This window comes from Apostichopus japonicus, chromosome 18 (genome assembly GCF_037975245.1).
Source record: "Apostichopus japonicus isolate 1M-3 chromosome 18, ASM3797524v1, whole genome shotgun sequence".
Taxonomy (NCBI): Eukaryota; Metazoa; Echinodermata; class Holothuroidea; order Aspidochirotida; family Stichopodidae; genus Apostichopus; species Apostichopus japonicus.
Window position 1 is genome coordinate 7,254,613 of NC_092578.1, and position 17,083 is coordinate 7,271,695.

General features: G+C 38.4%; 1 protein-coding gene across 6 annotated transcripts in view; it reads right to left on the reverse strand.

Annotated features, from left to right (window-relative positions):
- The window catches only part of LOC139958593 (integrin alpha-9-like), a 64,149-nt gene that overhangs the window by 18,021 nt on the left and 29,045 nt on the right, over window positions 1-17,083 (reverse strand). For all 6 annotated transcript variants that reach the window (XM_071955754.1, XM_071955756.1, XM_071955755.1 and 3 more), the window contains 6 exons: window positions 7,991-8,133; window positions 6,989-7,126; window positions 5,713-5,818; window positions 2,992-3,086; window positions 882-1,018; window positions 212-369 (listed from right to left, as the gene is read on the reverse strand). In XM_071955754.1, the coding sequence (XP_071811855.1) occupies window positions 212-369; window positions 882-1,018; window positions 2,992-3,086; window positions 5,713-5,818; window positions 6,989-7,126; window positions 7,991-8,133 (777 nt within the window). The remainder of the gene's footprint in view (window positions 1-211; window positions 370-881; window positions 1,019-2,991; window positions 3,087-5,712; window positions 5,819-6,988; window positions 7,127-7,990; window positions 8,134-17,083) is intronic.

The following is a 17,083-nucleotide window of genomic DNA, read 5'->3' on the forward strand; positions in this document are numbered from 1 at the left end:
TAATTACCGACGGTAGCAAGCTGTGTGTGTATTTTCTGGGATCGATGGTGGTGTCTAACACTTCTGTTACACCTCATTCGAAACTAGGTCAGATTACCGGCAACCCCAAGGCCTCCCAGATGCTAGGTCTAGGTCTAGTCTTATGCCAGGGGTCTCTGTCCTTCTCGACCGTAGAACTGGTATTCGAAGAGAACGAGAATGTCATACTCACGGATGGTCGGTGGTACCGCGTGACCCCGATACCTAAAGCAAGTGATGGCCTGGACACAGGGGACCCTCTTATCGCCTAGCACGCAGTCTCCTTTCTTGATATCTATGGGGGCTCTAGAGAATTCCAGACGAGGGTCCATCTCAATCACCGGTCTACTCCTGTAGGAGTAATACAACAAAGTGAGAAATGTTGAGACCTAGGGCTAGGTTAGGCTCCCTATACTTAAATATCAATTAATGAAGTCACCTTTGTCAAGGTTTACATTATAGGCGAAGAGTTTACCTATGAATTCCCTCAAGAATGAATGAATGAATGAATCACTGTTTAAGTTTACAACACACAATAGCTTCTTCACCGTAAATATGATGAAAACAGTGTCAGTGAAAGGTCATAGAGATGTTCTAGGGAGGTGGTCGTCGGGTTAGGGTGGGGTTGAGGGATGTTTCCTGTGTGAGGTGCAGCAAGTGGGGGGGGGGGAAGAAATTATATAAAAATGAAACTTGTAGTTTATCTTTCCACAAAAAAAAAAATGTGCACTTCATAAAAAACCATTGATGGCCTACAGATTTTAAAGTGACCAATATTTTTAATATCAAAATGCTAAACGAAAGCTTTAACTCAAAACAAACAAGTATCCAAGTTAGATTACACATTTAAGTTTCATACTTACAAAAATACTGTTGCTCTCCCGCTTTCGTAGGACCCTATGGCCAAGTCTGTGTAACCGTTTGCATCGATATCAACTAGACCAGATATCGAATGACCGAAGGAACGTAGGCTCGGATCAAAGGTAGCAGGAACAATTCTCTGTAAGGAAGCAGCAACGACAACAAAAAAGAAAGAAAATTAGCCCTTCTATCTTCCAAGAATATCTTAACCTTGTAGACTTTCAAACATTCCATCAAATTTTTATTTTGGAATAAATTTCTTAGTAAGGTCATAAAGACAGTATGATGACATTCCTTAATTCCTTGATTCTTTGATTTTCAATTCTTTGGTTGTCTCTGTGTGTAGTGTGTGTGTCTGTATATTGTCTCTGTGTGTAGTGTGTGTGTCTGTAAATTGTCTCTGTGTGTAGTGTCTGTGTGTCTGTATATTGTCTCTGTGTGTAGTGTCTGTATATTGTCTCTGTGTGTAGTGTCTGTGTGTCTGTATATTGTCTCTGTGTGTAGTTTGTGTGTCTGTATATTGTCTCTGTGTGTAGTGTGTGTGTCTGTATATTGTCTCTGTGTGTAGTCTGTGTGTCTGTATATGGTCTCTGTGTGTAGTGTCTGTATATTGTCTCTGTGTGTAGTGTGTGTGTCTGTATATTGTCTCTGTGTGTAGTGTCTGTGTGTCTGTATATTGTCTCTGTGTGTAGTGTGTGTGTCTGTATATTGTCTCTGTGTGTAGTGTGTGTGTCTGTATATTGTCTCTGTGTGTAGTGTGTGTGTCTGTATATTGTCTCTGTGTGTAGTGTGTGTGTCTGTATATTGTCTCTGTGTGTAGTGTGTGTGTCTGTATATGGTCTCTGTGTGTAGTGTCTGTATATTGTCTCTGTGTGTAGTGTGTGTGTCTGTATATTGTCTCTGTGTGTAGTGTCTGTGTGTCTGTATATTGTCTCTGTGTGTAGTGTGTGTGTCTGTATATTGTCTCTGTGTGTAGTGTGTGTGTCTGTATATTGTCTCTGTGTGTAGTGTGTGTCTGTATATTGTCTCTGTGTGTAGTGTGTGTGTCTGTATATTGTCTCTGTGTGTAGTGTGTGTGTCTGTATATTGTCTCTGTGTGTAGTGTGTGTGTCTGTATATTGTCTCTGTGTGTAGTGTGTGTGTCTGTATATTGTCTCTGTGTGTAGTCTGTGTGTCTGTATATGGTCTCTGTGTGTAGTGTCTGTATATTGTCTCTGTGTGTAGTGTGTGTGTCTGTATATTGTCTCTGTGTGTAGTGTGTGTGTCTGTATATTGTCTCTGTGTGTAGTGTGTGTGTCTGTATATTGTCTCTGTGTGTAGTGTGTGTGTCTGTATATTGTCTCTGTGTGTAGTGTGTGTGTCTGTATATTGTCTCTGTGTGTAGTGTGTGTGTCTGTATATTGTCTCTGTGTGTAGTGTGTGTGTCTGTATATTGTCTCTGTGTGTAGTCTGTGTGTCCCCAATATCTCCCTCCTCAACCTCCTTTTGTTTTTTCACTCTCATACATAACAATTCACTTAGTAGTTAGCACAACCTTGTGTTTAGACCTAATCATGGACTCATTTATAGCCTAAAATATGACTCAGAATACACCATTTCACATATAAAATCTACCCTCCCCCCTTCCCCTACATGGCAGTCCACTTGAATCACCAAGTGCAGAATAGAGCTTCAATAGTTTTAAAGGCATTGAAGACTCGGCCCAACCGCGTGCCACCACTGAAAAAAGTTAACTTTCCGTTGCTTGCAAGTGAAGTTTTCTTCTTGTCGCTACAAAATGCAGACAGTAATGAAACGTGATATCTTTTTATCTGGACCTGAGATGTCCATCGCTGCTATGTACACTGTGTTGTGGGTATTGACAGTAGCTGCATTCATGAATTGACTGTACACTAGTGTATAATTACCGACGGTAGCAAGCTGTGTGTGTATTATCTGGGATCAATGGTGGTGTCTAACACTTCTGTTACACCTCATTGGAAACTAGGTCAGATTACCAGCATCAGACGTTTCTTTGTACGCGAGTCTTCACTCCCTTTAAATAGAGGAGTAGAATGAAAGGGGTATGGTGTTATGGTGTTACATGATTCCCCCACTCTGTAACAAACCAACCTGAGAAAAAGTTGTCTTGATCCCATCCAGGTCTCCATGGTAAATATAAACAGCTCCCATCATATCATCCTCATAAGGTGCACCAACTGCAACATCTGTTAAACAAAGTTTGAAAAACAAAAACTATGGTTTGTTGGTTTTAAACCTAAATTTAGCGCCTGTCATAATGTCGTGAAACAATTGGTTTATTCTTAACACGTGTCGCTGCAGGTTAACGAAATGGATTTCTGTCCTTGACCATTTCAATACGCACACAATATGCTATTTAAACTCTCATCCATTAGATGGATGATGTGCAGGCAATGAATCCAGCTATGGGGTGTACACTCCCCCACCCCCCTGCCCATGTCCTTTCTATTCCTTCATAACCCTACAAAAAACAAAAAGGCAACAGTGCTCATTGGCACAACCTTGCATGTCAACCTAATGCTAGGCCCAATTTATAGCCTAAATATACCTCAGAATGCACAATGTCATGTCTAACTTAAACTTTTTTCAATTTTTCAGGGGGGAGGGGAGGGGGGAAACCTCCCATTAACCAACAACGACCTCACGGCCACACATCCTCCTTGTCAAACTTTATCCATCTGAAGTGGCAGTGTTAGGGAGCAGGTCTGGGTAGAGGGTAAAAGGTCAAGACTGTCATATACTTCCCTAACATTCTCTATTAGAGCCTCTACAGAAGACAACACTGGTTCATCTGCGGATATGATATGGTCTGAAATGTATGGCTGATGATGTGCGAATATCCTTGGGTTTCCTAAACAAAAGTATTTCAGCTAAATTTTGTTCATTTTAACCTATTGAAATAACATACATGTACACATACATGTAAAATAGCAAAGCTGAAAGCTAAGGGTGATACTCAAATCCTTTTTTTTATATTTTTTTTTTAAGGTCTCGAATGAGATCTTTAAGCTTGTAATTTGTTCTGATACTCTACGGAAACTCAAATTATACGCAAGTAAATTTTTTAGCGTTTGAGAATAGCTTTTCAGACAGTCCCCAGTTAACATTATTTAAAAAGTGATACTTTTAAGGAAGTGTCACCAAGTTTGGGTCTGTTTTCCATCAGACCTCACCTGCGAACCTGTAAAATATATATATATGTTTCTACCTTTTCCTCCTTCACGATGCTTTACAATACATTGCATACTGTGTGGGACAACAAAACGTATACCCCGACTTATTCGACAATACGTAACTGAGAAATGAAGTATTACCGGGAAGCAAGCTGTCACATACCCAGTAAAAGGTCACTTCCACCTTAGCTTCCTGTAACTGAAACAGGTATTAACTTGTGCCAAAGAGCGTATTAACTTGAATAATTTCTGCTGGGTCAAGGAACTTCACACAGCAACCCAAGGTATCACATCAACTCTGTATCGAGTAATTATCGTCAATTAGTTTTGACGTTTTCAAATCGTTCCCTACATTAGTTTATTGTCACCATGTGCACTGTAGTATGCCAAGACATAGCATCACTTCTGTACTTCAATGGTTTTAACATATATATATATATATATTTATATATATATATATATATATATATATATATATATATATATATATATAAGCTTGTACAGATATGGTGCCTTTTGGAGGTTCATTTATCCCATTGGAAGAACAGGTTGGTCAATTGTGCACGATAGTATTTTCATTTCCATCATATCAAAGCTATAAGATAACTCATTTGTGTTTTTTTTTCAATTTATTTAATAATTTTTTTTTTTTTTTTTTTTTCATGGCATTTTTCTTCATTAATGCCAGTTTTTCATTTTCAGATTTGTATTTTGTCACAAGTTTCCTAGTCTTCTCCAACAATCGAACATCTAACATTGTTCATCTCATTTATTTTAGTAATGCATCCTGTTTGAACAACTTTCGTTATATCTCATTAGCTAAACTGCATCTGATACGACGACATCATCATCGTTTATTGTCACATTTCATTTCATCTCGCTTGCTTTTCATTTCTCTTGTATAAACTGTGCAGCCTTTACCCTCCATTCAAGTCTCCCCTATTCATAGTTATTTCTGTCTACAGTTATCCTAAAATAATATTTGTGAACGGACGAGCCGTGTTATGCCGTTGTATCATTGTTATGACTCTGAGCAATGCATGCTGGGTACCCAAAGATAATTTATCATCCGTGAACAGTGCCACGATAGCATTAAATACGATCTTGGGAACCAAAAAAAAAACAACCACAGAGGGTCATGTGACCTGCTCCCAGGCGTTACCGATGTAACATCCATCCCTTCGTTAAGTTGGAAGTGATCAGAGTTTCGTAGACAATGTGACGACACTATTTAACAGGCATTTGACGGTGAAGTTTGAGAATAACTGCTGAGGGTTTGGATAATATTGATATTGTGATTACTTTCTCTGTGTTTTCAGTCAGAAATGGATTTTCCATTCTTTCCCTGTTCTACAGACCGACTTAAATCCACCAGTTTGCCATGATTCCTTTCCATCACACTGTTCGTTGGAAGCAGACTTACAGCTGTAATACGAGTCCTGTCAATATCGGAAAAACAATTAACTTCGCGATACCCTGAAGGAGGAAGTGCTCGACTATTTGACTTGCTTTGTAAATTTCCCCTTGTAAATGACTAAGACTACACTGTCCTCTATGACATTTAAATAATCACAGTTTTTAAAGTTAGATATTTTATTATTTTTAAAAAAAAATAATTAATAGCAGGTTCCAATCTTACCGTCATAGCCATCCATGTTCAGATCACCCACATTCTCAATGGAGCTCCCAAATCTTGCTTTAGGGATCCTAGAACCCTTAAGTTGATCTTCCAAAATCATAACACCCTGGAAAAGAACAGAAACAGCAACCAAATATGTATAGATATATATAGATACATATTTATATAAATAAAGAAAGAAATAAGAAAACAGAGAAATAGAAACTAAGAAAGCTCTGTTTCAAAAAGGAAATTGGAAATAATGTGAAAAAACATGCAGTGATAAAATGAGTTTGGTATCGTTTAGTCTTGAAAAATCTACCGAATTGAAAGTGAAAAGTCCCCCTTTCAGAGAATTTGAGGATAGCAAACAATCTCATACAACCTTACCATCTTGATGGTCTTTCTCAATACAGCATTCCAACCTTTATAGCTTAAAGTTTCAAACTATGCCTGTCTGAATGAAACAACAGGTAATTAGTTTTTCGCTTGTATCTTTGAAGACAATCTGCTCCCAAGTCCTGTCATATTTTTAAACTTCCTTTTAATCAAAGGAAATCTTACGAAAAGTAGGGATTCATGATATCAATTCTATGAAGCAATGTTCCGTTTTTCCTTCACTTTAAAAATCACCCACAGAATGACAAAAAAGAGTATGCATTGTGACTGAAAGTATAGCCACTATATGTTTACATATTGATATATAGATCACCTTTTATTTCAACGAGTAACCATCAGGTTACCTATTTTTTATTTTTTTTTTTTATATATATGTTTATTTCACACTGGACAAGGCTATTTTTGGGGTTATCAATAGATTTATCCCAGTGCTATGGTTCCAGTGGTATAAAGGGTGGTGGCATTAGTAGCCTCTGGGAAAGTTGTGTGATTCTATCCATGGCTGGTCAAAGAATGATAAGATATTTCATCCAGGAGAAAATCAATGTTTTACCATCTGAAATGGTCTTCCAAATATTTAAGAAAAGTCCAAAATAAGCCAAAAATGTGAACTGGATGGCCAACCTGACTTGAAGTGTAAGTGGCAAGCATGCGGCTGCTTGGCGTCATTAAAAAAAAACGCCTTCAGACACATTATATCCGTAATATATCCATTATTTATCCGTTATGTATCCGTAATGTATCCAAATCCGTAATATATCCATTATATATCCGTAATATATCCATTATATATATCCGTTGATCCAAGAAGAGGACATTCCACATTCACCTTTCCAATTTATTAATTACTTGCATATTTTGGAATCATGAAACAAGAGAGTTGAAAAGAGAAACTTACAAATCCTTCGTTTCTGTAGATGTAAACACATCCTTCATCTTGGTCTTCAGAATACAAGGGCGCCCCCACTAACAAATCTGACCATGCATCGCCATTGATGTACATCCCCAGGACCCTGGCACCAAAGTAGGAGCTCATCTGAAAGTAAACAGACGTAGGACGAGAAATAAAAAAATAAAAAAACAATAATAGAAACAGAACATCGAGTCACAGAAGGAGCTGGATATGAATGATAAGAAAAGAAAAAATATGACTTTTAAGACGCTAGGACTGTATTAGTTCTACAGGCAATGAGTTCACACTTAAAGAGAGTAGGCAACAGAGACCTAAGTACTAGATATTTACTATCTTGCAGGACACAAATTCTGCCAATTGTCATAGTTTTTCAAGCACCCTTTTTTTTTTGCTTTCGATTGGCAAATTTCATCAAATCCTACTACAACTTACTCAACTTAATAAAGTTTTGCAATTGTTTAAAAACTAAGACAAATTGCTAACAATTGTCAAGAAATCCTCTGTTTAACTGGTGAGCAATGAATAAACCCATTTCATTTGGGGAATTTCATCATTCCGACACTTTCTCATACAAGTAGTATCAGGCACTGTGACTGGCTGCAGTTTGCTGATGGGGTTGCAGCATCCTGCAGCCAGGCTGCGTGTGATGTAATCGTTTGTGCTGTGTATCGTTTCAGTCAAGGTGCACTGCATTTCACGCAAGATTAGGCTCTGCTGATCCGGGGACATAATTTATATTGTTTGATATCAACAGCAGCCTTTCAGCAGGGCATTTTGCAGCTCGGCTGCAGTTTTTTTTTCCTATTGACATTGGTGCCTTAATCGCACGCAAACACCAAAACGGTATATTTTCTTGATTTTCTATTGAAATTTGAAATGATACTTGACTGATTGCGATAAATTTTCATGTGACTTTTAGCACTGAATGTATGAGAAAAATGTAGCAAATTTAACACAGAAAAGCTACTTTTCAGTCAAATTTCTTACCCCTGGCCCATGGATTTCTGTGTAAAGGGAGAAATCCCTAAGGTTATAGATATAGACACGGCCATGTTCATATGCTCGAGGGGCCCCTGTTACGCCTTCCACCACGTCAGTATTGGTAAAGTAACCGGAGCTCACTGAGTACCCTGAAATATAACAAAATAATAATTATAATAATAAAATAGATTATTACACAAATTGATGATTGTTGATGCGTTGGTCCCTCATCAGGGTTGGCCTACAGGTTGATGTTAATCCATTGTTTCATAACTTCTAATAACTCAACCAAAATATATCCTGTTCATTTCATATATTATATACAACGGGATATCCGTGGATGATATTCAATACCATTTTTCCTTGATAAACTTGTTATGAACATGTCAATTGAGGCCATGTAACGCTTGACAAATTTATTATTATTATTATTATATTGAGGAACTGACCTAATGGTCTATGAATTAATTAGATTATAAAGTCCAGTCACTTTAACACTTAAATGAATCTCAGATGTTTCGAAAGGTTATTCCTCTAAGGTAAAAAGTGTTGTCGAAATGCAACATGGACTGTAAGCAGTGGTTTATAATATATATATATATATATATATATATATATATATATATATATATATATATATAATCAGTTTAATTTTGTTCCCCTTAAGTCATTCTTCAATGTATCTGTGTGATATGCAGACTTTACAAACAGAGCCATTTCGGTAGATTGCTGGCAAGTGGCATTTACCAACAACGTAGTCATGTCTTGTCAAAACTAATTCTGTACACAAGTTATCCATGTATGAATACAACTGTCTACATAGCATGTATAGACATCTGTTACCCTCAAATCTGATAAACCCATCAAAACAAGAAAACAGATCAGCAACAAAAGTCACTGATTGGGAAGCAATTACAACTGTTTGTACTTCCTAAAGGATCACTCGCAGGAAATCGTGTAAGTATCAATAAGTGCGCACCAAGGAGATGAGAGACATTGGATGCGATTAACAAAAGGCACAATTAACGCCCACAGATGTGCTGCGTTAATTATCTTAGGAATCTCTTGATATGTTATGTTAGTCACAGCAAAATCATTACAAACATCAAACCACAACTTTATGAGCTTAAAGGAAGAGTAGAAATGTGCTATCTGCTTGTGGGCCACTACCACAAGGTAGTTCTTGTACATGGGTGGGGGGGAGGGGGCGGGGAGGTGTGCAAGAATGTTACCGATTGTAATCTAGGCTAGGTAGATTGTAGTGCATATATCAGGGATATGCTCAGAAATGGGCAGATTTGAGCAGTAGTGTGATCCACGTCCTGGGGGAGGGATGCAGATGAAGTATGCTTAGATGGCCAATGGTGCCTTTTATCTCCTATTCTGGAGCTAACTGTTCTGTGCCAAGTATTCTCCCATATTTCGGTAATGGGATTTTTTTTTAGTAATCATCAAAAAAAGTGCCGGACAGAGTTCTTTAATATACTGTTTTAGCTGGGCGGCGTTCAGAACTGCCGGGCCCAGCCGCCACTCGTACTGAGTACATCCTTGATAAACATATATCCTGTATGTATAACTTTACAACACCTCACTAGTTGAAACATTATGTTCGATTTATAGGAAAAAGTCTCAGAAGGATATACAGTACAGATAACACTGAGGACTGAGTGCACATTACAAATAATAATAATAAAAATAACCAGCTCAGTTAATTTTACGGCGCTTAAGTGACCACAAATGTGGGAGAAATTCTGCAAGGGAATATGGATTACAACCTTCATGTCGGGTGGCTTCCAATTCAACATTTCAACTCAAATTTGAAATCTTCTCAATTCACTGCAAGGTTGCGAAAGCAATCATGTTTCTCAGGAATAAAAATAAGGTTGACTCTTGAATTAGGAAACATAGTAACAAGTCAAAATAAGAACTAAGTTATGTGGCAAAGGGAGAGTGAAACTACAGAACAATTAATTCCTTTGAAGGGGGGGGGGAGGAATGAAAGGGGGGAGGGAGGGTGGGCTTCAGGGCATGATTTATCCAGTATCACATAGTAAGGTACTATTTTTTTGCAATATAAAACAGCTGCAGGAAACACATGAAAATATTAATCCAAGCAGATCTTGTGCACTGTAATATTTTATGAATAATAGAAAGCGATACATATCCCACCCTATTTCTTTTATTTTATTATATCCTTTTCTTTATTAAATCTCATTCACTTTGAATCTAATGAAACCTTTGAATGGCTTCCCTGGCAACATATCTCACTATACATTACAAATGATCAGGCAGACCTTTCTTGCACATTTGAACCAACATCTGGAATTTAAGTTCTGGGACTACAGAGGTGGAAAATAATTGATTACTATATTCCATCACTTGCAAGAGCAATTTTACATCACTTTTAGCTTGCCAGTGCTTTTTTGTCTCAAATGGATATATATATGACAGCATTACAGCTGATTTAATATCCCACAAGCACAGAGTTTCTGGCTATTCCATTTCAACCCCCCTCCAACCTCCCATCTCCCCAACACCTGTTTCAAAGGTCCCCCTGGTCCTGGGACATCTTCGAAATGTATTGTTCATGATCCTTCCACAGTTCAATTTTCACATCATGCTACTGTATATCACCCTTGGATGTCAAATGCTGATTTCTAACTATACTAACGTCTATCATAAGAAAATCTAGACTCAAATCAGATATCAATTTGATAGATACTCCCACGCCACCACTGCCACCCGACCACTGGATGCCAAAGCGTACTATCCCTCATGAGACTACCGTCTGACACTGTGTAACCATCTACAGCTGGATTTCCCTCTGACTTCACTTTACCCCTGGCTTACCTGTTTACCAAGTTAAACTAGGCCCCCTAAGGGCAACACCAAGGAAAGCACACTAGCTTTTATTATAAAAAAAACCATTCCTATAACACAAAGAATTATCATTCATAATTGCGCCCAAGGTTACATTTCAATTTTGCACAGTACCACAGATATATATATATAGATATTGTATTGTATCAGGGATTCAGGGAAGTGTTGTTATATTCCCAGTCTAAATACTCTGTGAGTGAAGAATTCAGATTACTGACAATTCAAAGTCGTTTAAAGAACTTGTAATCCCACTTTTCCTGGGTCTTTAATTAAACAGTTCCTGCTTCATGACTGCAGTCTTTTCATGGTGCCTAAACGCCCGTAAATCTACGCCCTACAGCAGTTGCAAGCTGTTGTATTCGGCTCGCTTTCTCTCTTCTGGTATAGTGAGAAGAGACAGGAGCAAGGTCAAGCTCAGATACCCTAAGGGTACTGGAGTGGGGGGTAAGTCATCGTTTCAGATATATGCTGGACGAGCACAGTCCATACACACACTGCAGAGAAGTTACGTACAGAGAGAGGAGCACACTGTCTTTACTGCAGCAGCTATTACAGCAGACAGTATATATGAACGTGCACACTGAGTAACCTCAGCTGACACGGACCAGGGAGATGAAACTAACACTGTGGACAATATTTACATCCCCAAACTTGAGAGAGACTGACTATCAAACTGCCAAGACACTGTAGACGAGCAGGAGTAGTGACTAGAAATATTCAGACGGAAACATGAAATAGATCAAAAATTCATGTACTTTATTAAAGGCAAATAAAAAAACAAATTGCATAGCTGGGAATAATTTTGAAACAACACACTTTTCATACAAATGATGAAATACCGCGCATCTTCTTACGAGATTATTGTAAAACGGGTTAATGCCATACGAAGAGGAGTTCCTCTGGGTATTATTGTACATCAATGGTCACCCTACCCACAAACTTATCCCCCTCCCTTCCACAACCCCCCTCCCCCCTCCTGCCACTTTCAACCCCCAACCCCCCTGTAATTAAAAAATTCATCCTCGAGCTGTTTGGTATACATGTATGACTTCAATGATCCCCATGAAAACGATTTCGTTTGGTTTGGGTAATACAACGGTTTATCCTTATAGCATGTTTATCACGCAAGATATATCAATTTACTTTGCAATAACATTCAGTTTGTTTTATAGAATTATCAAACAAGTTAAGATAAAGAAAGTTGCTAAATATTGTAATTTCTTGGTGACTCTTAGTTTGATGTAAAACAGAAAGTCAATCTGTGGTCAAATGCATGGAAGAGTGATAATTAATTCTAATTAAAGGAGTTGAGGAAATCAAATTTCTTGATGATTCATCAAGCCAAGTGCTGCAAATCATGAGTAAGCTTAAAAAGAAAGGGGAAAAAAAGCGGATCATTTTTAAAAAGTTCCACGCTGTACCAATTTCCAACTTCCTTCCTCGCATGATGGCTTATTTTCTTTTCAACTTCCTCAATTTAGACTTCAAGAAAGAACCTCCACCTTTCTCAAACCACAAACAGAGTAAAATCATAGAAAACGAAAGTCAACGAGAGATTTCGGCAGTAGATGTACAGGTCAGCACAGGTCTGTCTAATCCAAACATAGAAGTACGTTTGTCACTCAAATAGAAAGTAGTGTTTTATTGTTTAATTTCAAAACATTCAAGTGTTTAATATTATTATTTTTTTTTTTTAAATTCCCAGTGTGCATTTGGAAATAACCTGCAAAACAGATAACATTTTCATTCTTGCCTATGTAGATCTATCATTAACCAATCAAGCATCTCATCAGAAGACCTGTGTAACAATGTCATTGCCAAAATGCGCAACTTAAAAATCCATCGGTGTAAACACCTCCTCGCCCCGCCTCCTTCCCCTCCCACACCACTGCCGAAAATAGATCAAACCACTTGCCTGATGGTTAATATCATTGCAACCTATTCCCAGCTGCTATGATAGTAGGCTACTGTACTGTCACACAAGACAATACTGAGTCTTGGCTGTGTCAAGTCACTGATGCTTCCTGTAATCTTTCTACTATATTTGTGGACGAAAAAGTATGACAGGTCAGTAAAATGGTTGACAGTCGGAGGTCATAAGGAAGGTATTTCCATCCACTCTTAGCCTTTCCCATTCAACATGTAGCGTTTTATCTACCAAAAGTCACTTCCTCAAATATAGCCTTATCTCGGTCTCCCATGTTGCCTTTTGGAATTCCGCATTTAATACTGATATTACACACCCATCAAACACAGTTTAAAAAAAAAAAATTATATTTCCAAATGACCCATCATGTGTCCTTTCATCTGACCTCATACAACCTTAAGAGGAAGTTAATATTGCACCCCAATGAAATAACACTAATACCCATTGGCAATTAATACAACCACCACAGTAATTAGTCAATGGTGAACCATTATCAGTTTAAATATATCAAGCAAGTGTTTGACCAATATGGAGAGGGTGACTTCCTCTCGGTCACCTTGTCTCGATTCATGCAACCAAGCCTGACGGACATCCATAGACAAAGACAGGTAAACAATATATAGCTAACAAAAGCCTGCAGGACATTCATGGACAACGATGGTACAATACATTGCCAAATGGCACATGGAAACAGATTTACTTCAGCAAAATTTAACTGATAAGCAAATGTCTAAATCTAGGACTTGAATATAATTTGCCTTCATAATTCCTATTATAATTATTGATTACCCCAAAAATATGCTAGAAAGTCAGAAAATGGTCACCCATGCTCAAATTTCAACATTAGGCCTACACTTTTTACTGCCCATTCTCAAGGTAGTTTTATCCACACTGAAGTCAATATTTAATATGTACAAGTTAATAATATATATGATAGGATATGCCTATTCGTTGGATGATCAGAGCCTCTAGGAAAATATTTTTGAAAACTTTCTAACAATTGTAAGCATGTCAAACTTTTGGGGGCCAACAATGATAGCCATTCAAACTAATCCTGGTATATTGTTGGCCAGCCTCAGTGGCGTAGCGTCCTAACAGTCAGGGGGGTGGATGCCCCCCCCCCCTGACGGACTCAAATGGACTGCTGGCGCCCTTTTCAGCTTTTTACCACTTTTGACTTATTCGCGATTATTTACTTTTTTATTGCGCTCTCATCTACCTATTGACATTTGTCACATTTTTTCGGCGATGACACCTATTTATTCTTTGTTTATCTGCAAATTAGCAAGGCCAGGAAAGGGTCATTTCCGGCGATCTGGGAAGTATCTTTACTCAAAAAATTACTGTACGCTCCTCGCCAACCTGTGGTGGCGCTCCGCTTATAAAGTGTCGAAAGCGCCCATACAGACCATTCTCGCCCCCTTTGACCAATAACCCTAGCTCCGCCACTGGCCAGCCTGACCTATTTTAAACATGACCGAGGAAATCTGACGATGGAATGAACAAGGTAACGAATGAGTTAATAACGTTCAAGCTTCATCAACTCCCTGTGTCATGTTATTGTTAGACTTAAGTTCCCAAGTGGAACAAGATCGGAGTGTTAGCTCAGTGGTTAGGAGTGTTAGCTCAGGGGCTCAGTAGTTAACGCAGTTAGCTCAGTGGTTAACGCCGGTGCCTTTCAATCATAAGGTCCCGAGTTCGAGTCACTCCAAGATTAATGTATGTCGTCCAGTAACAGAGTTGTTGACAATTGACAATCATGGACGTTAAATATGAATCTAAGAGACTGACTTCGGTCAGCTTGCGGCTTTGATAAGCCAATGATGGCTTCTTCGCGAGTTCCTGCTTGCAGGAGGATCTAAAATACATACATACATAAAAATACATACATCGCTTTTAGCCGTCTGAGGAAATCGTCCACTGTAAATTTGTTGTAATACACACTTTGCAGCTGTCATACTATAAAGTAAAACCAAACTTTAAGGGAGGAAAACTGATGGATGAGATGGCAGCCTATTGAAACTACATCATTTTGATGGGATCAGCTGACAGATGTAAGAGGGTAGTCCTTGAATAATTTTCGCACCGATCCCTCCCGCCGAAATTGCAACTTGACATCGCCGTGCCATAGAGGAGGGTTTATCCCGGCATTTTCATAGCTAAACATGATGTACAGGCCTATCATGTTGGAAAATGTTTCTTAAACTTTCAGCATTGCTTCTGGATGTAAAAGAATGAACAATGACAAATTGCTTGATAGGAATTTACAAACATCAGTTTATGACTCATACAAACAATGCATTTATGGTAACATTTGTTTCCTTTTCCTTGATAAACATTTAGTGTGATTAAGATTCCACGGATGAACAATGATTGGCAATGAAGGAAAAATATGTTTGGTCTGGCTGCATGACAAAAAATTGTACTCCTCAGAGCCGACGTATTTAGTTTAATAGTTTTAACAAAGGTCAGTCGTTACGTCGCGGTTAATGTCGGGTCTTGCAAGTTACTCCTTGCGGCTCATCTTTTCCCCTCCGCAAACAAGGTACTGACAAAAATGGTGAGGGGAGTTCAGCTGGTACATCTAGATAATCCCTAAAACAATGAGAGGATTTCCGAAGGTTATGACTAGAAAGTTACACTGGACTCGATCCAGCCGATGACTCCACACCGTACTTCCTTCCTGCAACAGGAAATAATCGCACTGTGCATGAATATAAACCTACTTGCTTCCTCTTGAGGAATGGGAACACGGCCTTCTGCGTCCAGTACGTCCCTCCGAGCTGTAGTTCTTTACTCACCCCGGGACTACATTACGTAGTAGATCTCCTCGTAGCTGTTTCAAATTCCGATAGCTAATTAATCTTTCGCAGTCGTAACAGCTCAACTTTTGGCAGGTGATCAATTACGCATTTTATCCACAGTATACAAGCACTTTCCCTTTAACAACTGCCATCTCCCAATTTTGTTCCAGAGGAAATGATCATATGGTCTGGTATGGACAACTTAGGGAACAGTACAGCCCTTTGTAAATGTTACAATGGCCCTAGAGTCACTACAGCAGACTCTCATGTTGGGGGGTGTGACAATAATCCCCCCCCCACCTTCGAAGGAATCAAACTTTTTGACTGGAAATAGTGTACTGAGGCACATTTAGGATATAAATTAGGTCGACATGCTATTCAAGTTGAGCTTATAACTACCTTAAGTGTTTTTCTGTTGGGTTGAAAAAAAAACCTTCTCCCCCTCCCCCTAACCCCCCCCGGGATCTGTGCCTGAATGAGTAACACTGTCTACATTTTTCACTAAGAACTTTTGCTTTTGTTGGGGTGATTCCTAATTTACCGAAAAGACATACAATCGGGTAATCTGGACTCATATTTATGTGTCATTAGTTTCCAGGAGACACTAAATTTAAAATACAGATGAGACCTTGGGCAAAACTACAGAAAAGTTCTGCTCTGACTAACGACTAGTCATTAAAACCTGCACGTTAATCCATTTCCGTTCACATCAAGAACACAAAGAACCGATTACCTTGACATTTTCACCTTCACTAACTCAGTGTAACAGGTGATTCTTACTTCCCACATTAGACCTACATGTCTCGCCAAACATGTTGTTCTGTTGCTTATATGGCCTGCCTTAATAGTAAAAGACACAAGCGTACCCCAAGCATCATCACATCTTCCTGGCATATGAATAAAATTGTAATGAGCAACTTCCAAAACAGTCTGGGATCCTCACAGGTGCATCATCATTTCCTTAAATATGGAGAGGGCTATTAAAAGACTTAAGCAAGTCTAAATATCACATCATCAAGCCAACATGTGCTTCGATGTCATGTGCTTTATTTAAAATTGTGTATATTTTCCGAAATGGAAAAAGGTTTGGTAAATTATGCCAAATCTAAACAATTCGAGCTCTCGACATGTGACCTCATGATGGCATTGATAAGCACCGTTAACATGCCACGTACTTGCAAATGTGAAGAAAAACAAACTAAGAAGAAGCTGAGGGAATGTTAAAAGTTTTAATCCCTATAATGACACTATGACATCACAGATTTACAGAATGACAGCTCGAAGACACCACTTTAATCTTGGATATTCCATAAATGGAGCAAGATTTCGTTCTTAGCTGTTTGGGAAACTCTTTCACCACAACAGATGCAATCACATAGAAAGTTATTAAAGATGATAATTGGGTTTAAAGTCTTCTTTAATATTTACATTGGAACATTTGTTGGCTGGAATTGAGAGTTCTAATGATTCCTTTCTCTTGTATTGAAA